The sequence below is a fragment of the Bos javanicus genome, chromosome 9 (genome assembly GCF_032452875.1).
Source record: "Bos javanicus breed banteng chromosome 9, ARS-OSU_banteng_1.0, whole genome shotgun sequence".
Lineage (NCBI taxonomy): Eukaryota > Metazoa > Chordata > Mammalia > Artiodactyla > Bovidae > Bos > Bos javanicus.
This window is the reverse complement of record NC_083876.1, coordinates 33,785,278-33,799,507: the sequence shown is the minus strand read 5'-3', so window position 1 is coordinate 33,799,507 and position 14,230 is coordinate 33,785,278. Positions and strand designations below refer to the sequence as shown.

General features: G+C 36.6%; 1 protein-coding gene across 3 annotated transcripts in view; it reads left to right on the top strand.

The window, feature by feature from the left end:
• Window positions 1-14,230, top strand: part of RFX6 (regulatory factor X6) — a 123,323-nt gene that overhangs the window by 88,903 nt on the left and 20,190 nt on the right. For all 3 annotated transcript variants that reach the window (XM_061427483.1, XM_061427481.1, XM_061427484.1), the window contains exons 5-7: window positions 194-271; window positions 1,340-1,367; window positions 11,343-11,450. In XM_061427483.1, the coding sequence (XP_061283467.1) occupies window positions 194-271; window positions 1,340-1,367; window positions 11,343-11,450 (214 nt within the window). The remainder of the gene's footprint in view (window positions 1-193; window positions 272-1,339; window positions 1,368-11,342; window positions 11,451-14,230) is intronic.

Below are 14,230 nucleotides of genomic sequence, written 5' to 3'. Positions count from 1 at the left end.
TCCAGTTCTAACAGTTGCTTCCTGATAGTTACTGTTAAAGAAGGATTAAACACATTAAGATGTTACTTGAAAAAAGTCAGGAGAGGAAGATGATGATCAAGCGACTGCAGTTCTTATCTGTGATTCACTTCAATTCTACTTTAGTTTTCCACTTCAAAAAACTATATTAACACAGAGCTGGTTCTTGTTCTAGGTATCATTATTATGGGATTGGCATCAAAGAGAGTAGTGCATATTACCACTCCGTTTATTCTGGAAAAGGCCTGACAAGGTAGAGTCCTGCTATCTTCAAGACAAGTTCTCTGAATGTCTTTAAATAATATATATTGAATAAAATGACTTGCTAACTTTGCTTATTGAAATGTTTTCCTTTAAGCATCAGACCTTAATTTTAACTTTGTACGGACACTTACAATGACTGGGCAATTTATATAATTTGCAGTCATTAATGAGAAATTACTGGTGAGCCAGGTGTCCCAGAGAGATGTAAAAGAGAAACCAGGGAAGCAGAATTACTTTTAAATTAATATTTGCTTCTAAGGCTAAATTGATTTTCAAGCTAGATTCAATAAAATAAAGGCAGAAAATGTATTTTTTTCTATGTGATAACCTGCTTTAAAGATGCTTTGGCCAGTATCTTATGAGAATGAAAAGCTTATTCATCTCTAGTCACATATGCTCTGATATACCAGCTTACTTTAGTGTGATAAAGCTTCTGACCCCAGCTACTGAGTCTCTATGAAGGAAAAAATACAAATGAATATAAAGAACATGTTGCTCTAATCTGCCATCAACTCTCAGGAGGATGTTATTGACAAGTAAGGTGGCATTGAATGAAACCAGTGATAATATGCAATTATTATTTTTTAAAAATTAGAACTCCAAACGATTAGATCTGCATCCGAAATTTCTTTATGGTATGATTTACCAAGAACTGCTCTTAACTCTTAAAAGAATGATTTATTTTTAAAAGTAAGATATCTTGTGGAAAAGCAAATAACTTTAGTCACCTAAGTCATACTAAGATGAAACTCAGATACTATAGAGAACATTATGGCAGCTTATTAACCACTGCTTGCTGTGAAGTGAAAATACAGGCTAGAACACACAAATGCTTCGTATTATGTGCCTTCCTTGTCTCAATTCTTACCTGACTGCTCAATATCCTTTATTCTGCTTTCCCTTAGAGGCTTGGGTCCCTTTGAAAATCAAACACATTTCTCTAGATTTATTTCACTAGTCGTGGTGTAGTTACTACTTTTGTAGGTCCTCTGCATTTCCTTGATAGCTATAACTGTATATGTATTTTTAATTACTGAAAAATGTTCTTATTTTTAAGGTTTTCTGGAAGCAAGCTGAAGAATGAGGTAAGAATTATTTTCATTTATATTATATATCGCTATAACATGTATTACAAGCTTAACAATAGGGTTATTCATCCTTATTAGCAAATATAGAAATAAATGTTATTTATTAAGAGTCCCTTGAATGGCTGAGCACTTCAGACAGAGTTAAATTAGATTTGGGGCAATTAACGATTCTTTACATGGACCTACTGAACCTCCAATTAACCTAGCAGGGGGAATTTTTCAATTATTCTCACCTAGTATTAGATACTAGAAAGAGTATTTTTTAAAAGACCACCATTGATCCAAAAAATTTTTATTTAAATTTTAAAAAGCCTAAAGCTGAGGATATGGAAAAAACTGGTGTTTGGAGTATATATACCTATTTAGACAAAACCTTTAATAGTTGTCAAGAACCCAAATGTTATGCTGTGATGTTTTACCGTGTATGTGTGTGATGTTGCTTCTCTCTTCTGCACTGGGGGTGATGGCAGGGTGTGGCAGAGGTGGGAGGTAAGGAGAAAGGGCCCACCACACACACAGCACACACTTTCTCACCCAACACACACTTTCTCTGTAGACTCCCCTCCCCCTTCTCACTCCCAACCAAAGAACAGGTCAACAAACTGACTTTATCTAAATGACTTAAACTACCATTAGAGACTGCATGGCTAATTAGGCACATGATCACGTCTTCATTATCCTCAAGTTAACTAATCATTAAAGGAGGTGCCACAGAACCCTGGGCCCATGACAATGTGTTGTGTGGTCCATCTGGACCTGAGGTAAATTGTAACTCCATTAGTTTGGTGAAATGATGCAAACATATTAAGAAATAATATAAAAACCCCCAATCTTCTGAAATGGCCAATTTCTTCCCACAAGTGCTTTTAATACAGTTAATGGCTAATTACATAATAAAATCCTCCAGATTGCTTTTTTATCAATGAAATAATAGCTCTTTATTAGATAAACAGTTGTGAAAGTGCAAAAATATTGACTTAGAAATACACTTCAGTTGACTGAAGTTTATGTCAATAGGGAGTTTAAATCATTTCTCTCAGGTGTTCCTTCTACTGTTTTGAAGAGCTGGTGGTACCATCAGTCCATTAGCTGGTACAGCATGCAGGTGGCAAGCCTCGCTTTATCAAGTAAAAGAAAATTTTTTCTCATGTCTACTTCTTCCTCCTTAGAAGAGCACAATAAAAACTCAGGTATAGATTTTGTTAATAAAGTAAAAATAATTTTTCAATTAGCCTATACAGCCTATTTTTCTAAAGCTACCTGAAGCAATAATAGAGTATAATTATTGTGATTATTATATAAATGAGCACAGTTAAGGGCTGTCTAAAAGCTCGAAAATATTCTTTTTGTTGTTCAGTCACTAAGTCATGTCTGACTTTTTGTGACCCCATGGACTGCAGCGTGCCAGACTTCCCTGTCCCTCACTATCTCCTGGTTGCTCAAACTTATGTTTATTGAGTCAGTGATGTCATCCAACCATCTCATCCTCTGTTGCCCCCTTCTCCTCTTGCCCTCAATCTTTCCCAGCATCAGGGTCTTTTCCAATGAGTCTAAATACTTTAAAAAAATTATGATAAGATATGTGTTTAACAAAGTTGAAAATTTTTTAAATTGTTTTGTATTTGGAGTGACCAACCATCAGTTTGCTTAGGATGTGAGACTTTCAGTGCAAATCTTCATATCCTTCAGGTCATTTAAGCATTAAGAATGGTGAGGTAGGGAAAATAGGTAATAATATTGCCAATTTACAGCTAAGGAAACTGAGATGTATTTGTTTTCTTACAAATTCAAAATAAAATTCTATTTTTTAAACCCATGGTTGAAATGTTAATTAATAGATATGTGGTATTATAGGTATGTGGGAACAAAATTGTGAATGGATAAGTTTGATCCTATATAGTGTAGCAGAAAAATGTACCTTGAGCAAGTAATCATAACTAATCATAAAGAGTGTCTTGAGGGTTAACCTAGTATAAGTGATTAAGGACATTTCCTACAGGAAGTAACATTTAAAGACAGAACTGAGATAAGTAGGATTTTGGAGGAGGAGAAGAGTGGTCCAGACAGATGGAACATAGATTAGGATTTCTCAGCCTTAGTACCATTGACATTTTAGGCCAGATAATTCTGTGTAGTGGGAGATGTCCTGTGCATTTGTAGGATATTTCAACATCACAGAGTCTCTGGTTTCTATCCATCAGATCCAATAGCTCTCCCTCCACCTCACTGTGAAAACCAAAAATGTCTCTGATGTTGTCAAATATTAAAAACCAGCAAACAGGAAGGCAAACAAAAGGAGCATCATGCTATAGATACATGGATAGTCTGGATAAGAAAATATCCAAATAAGGATAAAAGCCCAAAGGATGGAGAGAAATGACTGATTTTAGCCAGGAAGTACTGGAAGAGAAACGGGTAGAAAGAATAGAAAGATGAAGGGCTCAGTTTGGAACTTGCTATATTTTATGTTGTGTCCGACTCTTTGTGACCTCATGGACTGTGGCCTGCCAGGTTCCTCTGTCCACAGAATTCTCCAGGCAAGAATACTGAAGTGGGTAGCCATTCCCTTCTCCAGGGGATCTTCCCGACCCAGGGAATGAACCCAAATCTCTTGCATTGCAAGCAGATTCTTTACTGTCTGAGCCACCAGGGAAGCCACCAAGGAAAAGACCCTGATCCTGAGAAAGATTGAGGTGAGAGGAGGAGAGGGTGACAGAGGATGAGATGGTTGTATAGCATCACCAACTCAACAAACATGAGTTTGAGCCAACTCTGAGAGATAGTGAAGAACAGGGAAGTCTGATTTGCTGCAGTCTGTGGGGTTGCAAAGAGCTGGACATGACATAGTGGCTGAACAACAACAAATATTTGATGTGTTTATAAAATATCCAGTGTATACTTGAAGTGAGCAGTTGGATATATATGACTGGATGAGAGGATTTAGGTATTTAGTTTGGTGGTGACTGAAGTCATGGTAAAGGGTAAACACATAAAGGGAGAAAATAAATGAGAAGAAAAAAACATTATGAGAAAAGAGTTGTGAAAAGTGGGAAAGAAGAACAAGAGAGGAGAATCCAGAGAGGGAAGACAAAGGAGAACATAGTGACACAGAAGCCAGGAGAAAAGAGTGCTTCCAAGGGAAGGGAATGCTTGCTGCTATCAAATGGAGCTAAAGGGCCATCAAGACACGGATTGGAAAAGGTCTATGGAATGAGTTAAGTACAGACAATAACTTCAGGGAGAGCATTTTCAGTGCTAGGGTTTGATTGATTTGTGAGAGAGCTAGGGTTTGACTGATTTGTGAAATGAGTGGGCAGTGGAATTGAATGTAGAAAACTTAGGATAGGGGTGGGCTTGACCATTAGTTCAGAAGGAAGATTGAACTGTGGTTCTGACGTTGATAAAACATAGTCAGTAAAGAGTAGAGACTGAAGATGTGAAAGAGAATTGAGAGTACAGGGTCACTGAAGAGATGGGCAAGGAAGAGCTTTGGAGTGGAGGAAGTGGCCCTAGAGAGAAGGACATTTATTTCATTAAAACTGAAAAGAGGAATGGCTTAGTTCAGATGGAGTAGGTTTGTAGATTTTGTGGCAGGAAATTGAGATAGTTTGGTGGGTTTCGTTTCCTCTCTGAGGTACCAGCAGTCAGGTCATTTTCTGTGAGTGAAATCTTGGTAGGGGGTCATAGAAGTCTGAAGAACTTTGAAGTCCCAGCTCTTCTTAGTCAGGATTTCCAGACAGAATATAGTCTCAATGCCCCAAGGCATCCATTGTATGTAGGGAATGAGTACTTTTATGCATCTGGAATTGTACTAGCCAAGTGCTTTCCTTGGGAGAACTGAGAAAATGGTCATTCAAATTGTTTTCTACAGAACTTTTCTTACAGATTCCCGGGTGAGAGAGGTGGGAACAGTTTCTGGGGAAGACAGGAAAGGTAGAACATTGTAAAATGTAAATTTCAGGAAACAGCAGAAATGCAAAATATTTGGGAGTAATCAAAAGAAAAGCCATCCCTGGTGGCTCACATGGTAAAAAATCTGCCTGCAAAGCAGGAGACCCAGGTTCAATCCCTGGGTTGGGAAGATCCTCTGAAAAGGGGAATGGCTACCCTGTGTCAATTCTTCCTTAAATTTAGACATTTAATACTCTATTTAAAAATTTGAGAGGGAGGTGGGAGGGGGATTCAGGATGGGGAACACATGTACACCCATGGCGGATTCATGTTGATGCATATATGGCAAAACCAATACAATATTGTAAAGTAATTAGCCTCCAATTAAAAAAAAATTTATATTAAAAAAATTTGAATGAGCAGTTATTTTTGGAAATTAACTTGATCTAAAAGGATATATGGGGTTTCCCAGGTTGCTCAGTGGTAAAGAATCCACCTGCCAATGCAGGAGACGCAAGGACACGCGTTCAGTCTCTGGATGGGGAAGATTCCTGGCAGTAGGAAATGGCAAGTCACTGTAGTGTTCTTGCCTGGAAAATTCCATGGGCAAAGGAGCCTGGCAGGCTACAGTCCCTGCGGTCACAATGAGTATAACACGACTCAGTGACTGAGCATGCACGCCTGCACAAAGGGTGTATAGGAAGTAATAGTTGAGGGAAGTATAAAGAAGAATATTCAAAGGAGCCGTGTCTGGCAGATATCAAAATTATGACACTATTATACTAACTCAAATGTAGGTAGAACAAATCTACAGCAGAGATTAGATACCTGAAAAAAGGCCCAAGTGTATGTAATAATTTAGTGTGTAAGAAAGGACACATTATACCCAATGAAGGAAGAAGTATTTTTCAATGAATTGTCATAATTCCTTTATGGAAGAAGAGAGAGTACCAAGTAAATAAATAAAATTCTTCAGGGCTTAATGTTAGAAAAATATTCTATTTTGGAAAAAAAAAATTCTAAAGTTTATATCTGTATGAAGTTCATATAAGTTATTAAATAAAAAATAATAATTAGAAGGAAATATATCTACCTCCTTTCTGAAGGGAGAATAACTTTTTAAGCATGAAAACAATTTAAGAGATTTCAAAGGGAAAAAAATGAAAACATGAAAAATTCTTTAAATCAAAGTATCATATACAAAATCTGAAGTCAAAAAAAGACAATGGGAAGATATTAGTCCATTGTCACATGCAAATATGACAATAGGATAACATCTCTACTACGTGAAGAAATACTAGCAATTTATTTAAAAAATAGGAGGACCTCAATAACAGTTTTTTAAAAAGACATGAATAGACAAAACACACGAGGAAGAAAAGGCCAATAAATGCATGAAAATGAACTACCAAATACATTTAAATTAGATTTTAAATAATGAAATTGTCAAATATAAAAATTATTATTAAGCTGGTAAAAGTATGGTGAGATAAGCTCTTTCATATCCTGCTGGTGAAGACAGAACAAATTTTCTGGAAGATCATTGCAAGATCCATGTTCAAATCTTAGACGTGTTCATACTCTTTCTCCCACTAATTTCACCTTTGTATGAATCTCACATAAAGAAAAAATAGAAAATGCAAACAAAATATTATGTACAAAATTGTTATTGACTATGGTGTGAAACATATCAATCTAAATGACTAATAATAAAAAATGGTCACATAATTTGTAAGACGTTTACAGGACTGAATATCATATCATTTATTAAAGACTTTTAATGACATGGAGAAGTGTTAGGAAGTAAAACAGGATGCAAAAACAAATATGGCTTCAAATATGTAAAATGTATAACATAAATCTGGGATATATCATATATAAGTGATAGAGGATTAATAGCTACAAATACTATGCTATGCAGTATGGCAGCCACTAGCCACAAATGACTATTAATTACCTAAAACATTCAGTTTCTTTGTCACATTATTTACATTTCAAGTGCTGGCTAGTGAATATTGTGTTTGAACAGTGCAGATAATAAAACATTTTCATCATCCCAGAAAGTTCTATCATATGGCACTTAGAGTGTGTTCAACTCAACAATAAAAATTGTCTGAGCCACCAGAGAAGCCCGATAAAAAGACCACCCAATAGAAATACAGTAAAGTGTGTGAACAGGCAAGTCACCAAGGTGAAAAAGAATGACACACACAGTGTCGGTGCTCACGGTGCCTGTTCTGATAGACCAGGCTCTATAATGCGTGCGTGCGTGCGTGCTAAGTCGCTTCAGTCGTGTCTGACTCTGTGTGACCCCATGGACAGTAGCCCGCCAGGCTCCTCTGTCCATGGGATTCTCCAGGCAAGAATACTGGAGTGGGTTGCCATGCCCTTCCTCAGGGGATCTTCCTGACCCAAGGATCGAACCCGTGTCTCCTGCAGCTCCCGCATTGCAAGCAGAGTCTTTACCACTGAGCCACTGGGGAAGCCCTTTATAATGTGTAGTCAATAAATATTTTGAATACCACCCTGCCAATAAATATATCTATTTTTAAAATGAAAATGAACATTAAAACCTTAATGAGTAATCATTTTACTATTACTGAACTAGCAGCAATTAAAACTATTAAAATATAGCCTTGTTAAGAATGGGAGCTAAGAAGCTTTTCTAAATGGTAGAAGGGGCAATACCTAATAAAACAGAAAGTTCACACACATTACGACTGCCTTCCTAGAGAAACCTTCACACTGTGCACAAGAAGGCATGTGTGTGGATGTTCACTGCAGTATTGTTTATAATTTCAGAATACCAAAAAATAAAAATTCCATTATGATATAGTAGGAAAACAAAATTTTATATATTTAAGAAAATACTACACTGCTTTGGAAATGAGTGAACTATAGCCTTAAGAATCAAATTAGGTTCATCTTGAATACGTAAAGTGTGCAAAAAAGCTCATTGCATGTAGAAAAATACATACTATATGGTACCAGTTTTAAAGCAATAGTATATGTTATTTAAAAGCATTTACATAAGAGGTAAATTTTTAAAGGTTTGTATAGTAATGATATAAACCAAATCCAGAACATTAATTATTCCTTATGAGGGGGATGGGAATGAAATTAGAGAGGGCGAAAGAGGCCACGATAGTATTTCAAATGTCTGATGTCTCAAGACGGTAAGTATGAGTATTTATTACTTTTTATATATACCTTCTTTTAAGTTTTAAATGGCTCATAATTTAAAAGTGAACAAAATCAATGGCAACAAAAGCAAAACAAAACATGGAGAGAAAATTAAGAGTCATTATCAACCAGCAGTATGAATTTTGATTGTTTAAAATGTTTTATTCATAAATATAGTGGTTCACATTTCAAAAATATCTTAGAGAAAGTCTCAGAACCCTTTAATTGCCAGGAATAAACAAACAAATGAAACCTAGTTTTAATACTTTGTCCTGGTCGAAGAAAACTTTTCCTGTGAATCTTCCAGTGTGGGTCCAATTTTGTTTTCAGTGGCTCTGGTAATGAAGTTGCCATTATTTCCTAGGGAATAGTCCCTTGATTTCATACATTTCAACCAGGAAGTTTCCCTGATAGCCTTCTCCTTAATATCAACCATTCATGACCAGTTTAACAACTTTGTACCAAGATAAATAGCAAATCCTCCCTCCTTGGAATATGCTTTTCAAATATTTGTAGACTGTTATCATGCTCTCTTTTAGTCATCACTTAACCAAACTGTGCAGCTTAAATCCTTTAATCTTTCCTCATAAATCAGACCCTCTTGCTTCTAATCATATTGTTTCTTTTCTGTAGGTTCCTTCTTGTTTTCTTTTGGAAAAAAGATTCCTAATCGTTCAAGAGTAGTGAAGTCATCAGTTGAGAGAAAAAGAAAAGAAAAAGAAACAGACCTCCATAGCTGGTCTAAGATTTGGCACCTCATTTAGTGCAATTAAAATAGAAAGCCTACTAGTGGAATTAAAATGAACATCTAATTTTTCCCAGTTTATCAATCTCTCCTTTCTTTTTGTGTTATAGGTTCTAGACAGAATATTATCATTTGATTTATACCAGCTTTGTACACACTTGTTAACATATCCAGACAAATTTAATTTTTGACTTTTTTTCTTTAGGCACTCTTCCCCCTGTTGATGTTTCATATGTGTTGCTGGCTTCTATCACAAAACTATTATTTATCAACATGAGAATTTTAAATAATAGTCAAAAGACATATACTCTGTTCCTTAATATGTGTTTCCATAGCACTCCAACATTTTTATTGGGAAATGTATTATTGTAACACATGCACACACACGGAGTTTTTAAAATAAGCCTAAGATAAAAACTCATAACCTACCTCATTGTTTAAAAGAGAAAAGTCCTCTTTGTGCCCTCACCATAATCACTTCCTGTCCCTACCAAACATTACTGCTCACAGAATTTGGTGCTAATTACTCCTTTGTCATTCATTGAAGTTTATCACTTATGAGTGTATACCATCATTATTAAACAATGTAGTGATGATTGTACTTAGTACCACTGAACTGTATCTTTTAAAATGATTAAAATAGTTAATATTATATATTATCATTGTCCAATTTACCACCAATGCATTATTTATTATTGTTCCTACATAAAAATGGATTCACTTTTTCTATGACTTTCTGGTTTCATTCAACATTGAGTGAGTGAAGTCGCTCAGTCGTGTCCGACTCTCTGCAACCCCGTGGACTGTAGCCCACCAGGCTCCTCCGTCCATGGGATTCTCCAGGCAAGAATACTGGAGTGGGTTGCCATTTCCTTCTCCAGCGGATCTTCCCAACCCAGGGATCGAACCCAAGTCTCCCGCATTGCAGGCAGACACTTTAACCTCTGAGCCACCAAGGAAGCCCATTCAACATTAGGTTTTGTAATTCATCAATGTTAGTATATGTAGGCATTCTCCACAAACAAAAGCAACAATCAGTTGCGACCTATGAGTGTGTGCGTGCATGTTCAGTCATCTGACCCTTTGCAACCCCGTGGATTGTAGCCTGCTAGGCTCTTCTGTCCATGGGATTTCCTAGGCAAGAATATTGAAGTGGGTTGCCATTTCCTCCACCAGGGCATCGTCTCAACCCAGGGATCCAACCTGCGTCTCCTACACCTCCTAACAGTGCTAAAGGCAGATTCTTTAACACTGAGCCATCTGGGAAGCCTTTGCTAAGGCTCTGGTTCCACCATGACTATGTATTCTTTCTCTCTATGTGTGGGTTTCTTGTAGGTACATTAGAATTGCAGTATTATATGTTACTTATTTGTCACTTTTTCTGATTTTCGGGAAACTACCAGAGGGTGCTTTGTGGCTCAGTCATGTCTGACTCTTTGCAACCATTTGGACTATATAGCCCACCAGGCTCCTCTGTTCATGGGATTTTCCAGGCAGGAATACTGGAGTAGGTTGCTATTTCCTTCTCCAACCTTTGAAGGGTGCTTTCCAAAGGATTCAAAATAAAACAAGTACCTGAATTTGGCAGAGGGAGGGAGGTTGAGATGGGAAAATCCTGAGTACTAGTTTGGGAATCTGAAGAGGTAGGCTTCAATCACAATTTTACCACTAATTATCTCTGAGGCATAATAAATTAAAACTTCTTACCATCTCATTTATTTAATCCATAAATGATTTGGTAATTCATAGATGAATTTGGCAATTTCTGACCCTTTCATAGTAAAGTAATTTCAGTAGCCTAAAAGTAGCTCTTTAAAACATGTCATTAACACATGTAAACTTGTGAACTAAAATTTCTAAAAGTTGTGAAAACTGAAAAAGTGTTTAAAACTAAAATCCGAAGTAAAAGAAAAAGGCCCCAACTATGAAACTATGTATGATTTGGCAACAGTAATTCTGCTGAAATATTAGTTTATCCAGGTATTTGATCTAATAAACAGTTTACTCAAACCTCCTGACTTGTTATGGTTTGAAAGATAAAGAAGAATGAAATTTTGTAGGTTTCTATATTGTTAGAATTGTATATTGTAGAATTCTCTGTCATTATCAAATAGTTGATAATGATTTATTTCTTTTCATTTTTTAAATTATAGGGTGGCTTCACTCGTAAATATTCACTTAGCTCAAAAACTGGAACACTTCTTCCAGAATTCCCCAGCGCTCAACACCTTGTGTACCAAGGATGCCTTTCTAAGGACAAGGTATCAATTAAAGATACTTCTCTATTGATTTTCTGATATGTTGGTTCCATATCTCAATTTGCTGGGAATCTCATGGCACTCGTGGGAAACAGAAATCTGCATAATCAAACATAATTGACTGATTTATAGGAGGGACAAATGTTTACTAACATTGATTCAGGACTTTCCAATTAATTATTTACCATCTCCCTGATAGTATATTATCAGAAGGTGGTAAAATAAACCTCAAAAGACTAAAGTTTATTTTTTATTTAAAACTCAGTATCAAGGAAGAAAATCCTAGAATGTGCCTATCATATGCAATTTCTTTCATTTTAAGTGTGATATTTTCTACTAGCACCATTTCATTTCAGTAATTAGTCATCAACCACTTCTCTAGGACAGAATTTTTTCCTATCATTGAGGGGGTGATACCTTACTCGAAGATTCCAAAGATTCTTCTCAATTATGAAACTTTGTGCTCTGTTGCAAAATTTTTTGAAAGTTAAAGAAGAAACAGTTTCCTGAAATTCAGTTTATAAAATAAATTGCATTGCTTATGTATTAAAGTCTAAAGCTAAATGCTCCCCTATTTCTAAACTTCTAGAGGCATTTGCTGGGTATCTGCTGGCTGACTAATAGCAGGATCCACTATTATATCAGAGCATAAAGATTTCTACATTCTTTTCAACTAAAGTTCATTTTCTATTAGCATTTGAGAAAATATCTTTCAGAGTATATTTAAGTCAGTTCATATTTTTAAGGTGCAAAGACAGATGAATATGATTAACAATGTCCAGCTGTGTTTAGTAATGGGCATTTGTAGAAACTGGAAATAAAAATGACATGCTGTTAAAAAGGTCTATTCATAGATAAGTAGAGATGCACAGTAACTTCGTTCTAATTCATAATACTGACAGACTTATTTCCCAGTTAGGAACAGGCAAAATATTGAAGGTAGTTCCCAGATCCAGGCAAGCCTCCTGAAGTATGTCCACTTCCTACTATGCTCCTCTCCCATCACATTTCTCAAGGTCATCACATCATCTTTTAACCTTATGGAAATAATATGATATTATCACTTCAGATTGGAGACACTTCCAGTAAATGTTAACATGTGACAATTTGTGGGGGAACTTGTGGAAATCTGCGGGACCTTGGGGAACACAGTTCTTTGGGGGAGGGTATTATTGGCTCACCTTTGTGGAGAGGATGGCTCACATGCAAACATATCAAGAAGATGTTTACTATGTAAATATACCAGGTGAGGAGGGTAGACGGAGAGAGTAACAAAGAAAAAAAGAAGTGAGGAACATGTTCCAGTAGTTTATTTCAGCCTTCTCTAACCTCCAAGGAATTCCTTATCTGTCAACTTGAAAAACTGGTCTGTAGATCATTTCTCACTCAGTATTCAAGATGCTTAAATAAGCTCTGGTTTCTAAATTCATTCCCAGTGGCCCCCATCATGAGCCCCATACTTCCCTTTGTCCTTTGAGGACAGCTGGGCCCTGCCTTTTACCTACCTAGACAGTAGCCAAGTTCCCCAGGCAACGTGTCAGTTCATAGAAAGAGGGGTGTGGCTGAAGCGGAACACTTTTAAGCACCTACTTTCTTGAGGCAGATATGATGGAGGCTGCCTAGTGGGAAGCTGACCCCAGTGAACGGTGTTTGCTGAAGCTGAGGGACCTGCTTTTTGCCCCCATCAGAGCGTCACTCAAGACAGGTGCTACCCCCTCTCTTGCTCACTGACTTTACTAGAGCGAAGACTTGCCTCTGATTCTACCCTCTATAATGTGATGTATGTTCTCAGGAAATTGAGCAAAATTATGTTTATAAAGACTGCAAAGTATTCTACAGTGAAAAGTTCTTACCCTAAGACTGTGTAACTATTAAATAAGCAAAGTACCAATGATAAGATTTACAATTTTTGATGCTTTCTGTATAGAAGAAAACAAAATTGACACAAATAAATGGAAACACTTGTGAAGATAAAAGTTCACTTGTTCTTTAGTGGCTTTCAGGGGTCAAAGGGTTAATTTTTGACAACAGTTATTATTTCCTTTCTATCATTCATGCTGTTCTTATCTTCATTTGAAACTATGTCTTGCGGCCCATCTGAAAATTGTTGCTTAAAGTAAAGAGCATATTTCATTTGCATCAGTGGTGACATATCCTGGCAGAGGTGTGTAGTCAGCATACCTCCTTAGAGGTAGATTGGTAATTTGCATGCCATCATTATACAGCTTTACACTAAACCACAAAGATGTCTGATGTCGGTGGGCTGCAGGGATAAAGGTTGGAGAGCAAAGAATTGGAGTAGGACATCCCTGTCACCATCATCACCTAGATACTATAAAGATAAAAATAGTTAACCATAGTATTGTATTATGGATTACTCCAGCCACTTTCATGTGTTAATTTATTTAGTCCTCATAACAACCCGATTAGATATTTACTGTTTTTATGATCTCCATTTTATAGATGAGGAAATTAAAACACATAAATGTTAAGTACTTTGCCCGACATCACATAGCTACTAAGTGGCAGATGAGAGCTAGCATTCAAATCCAGGTATCCTGCAGGCAGAGTTCACACCTCTAACATCTAAGCCTGTTCCTCTGTTCACATAGAACACACAACCTGTAACAGGTAGCAATATTTCTAGCTTATAAAATAAAAATGTTTTGAACATGGGTGTTCCTAGTTTCCCAGAAGATTAACAAGTTCTGCTGCTGCTGCTGCTGCTGCTAAGTCGCTTCAGTTGTGTCCGACTCTGTTGGACCCCATAGACGGCAGCCCAC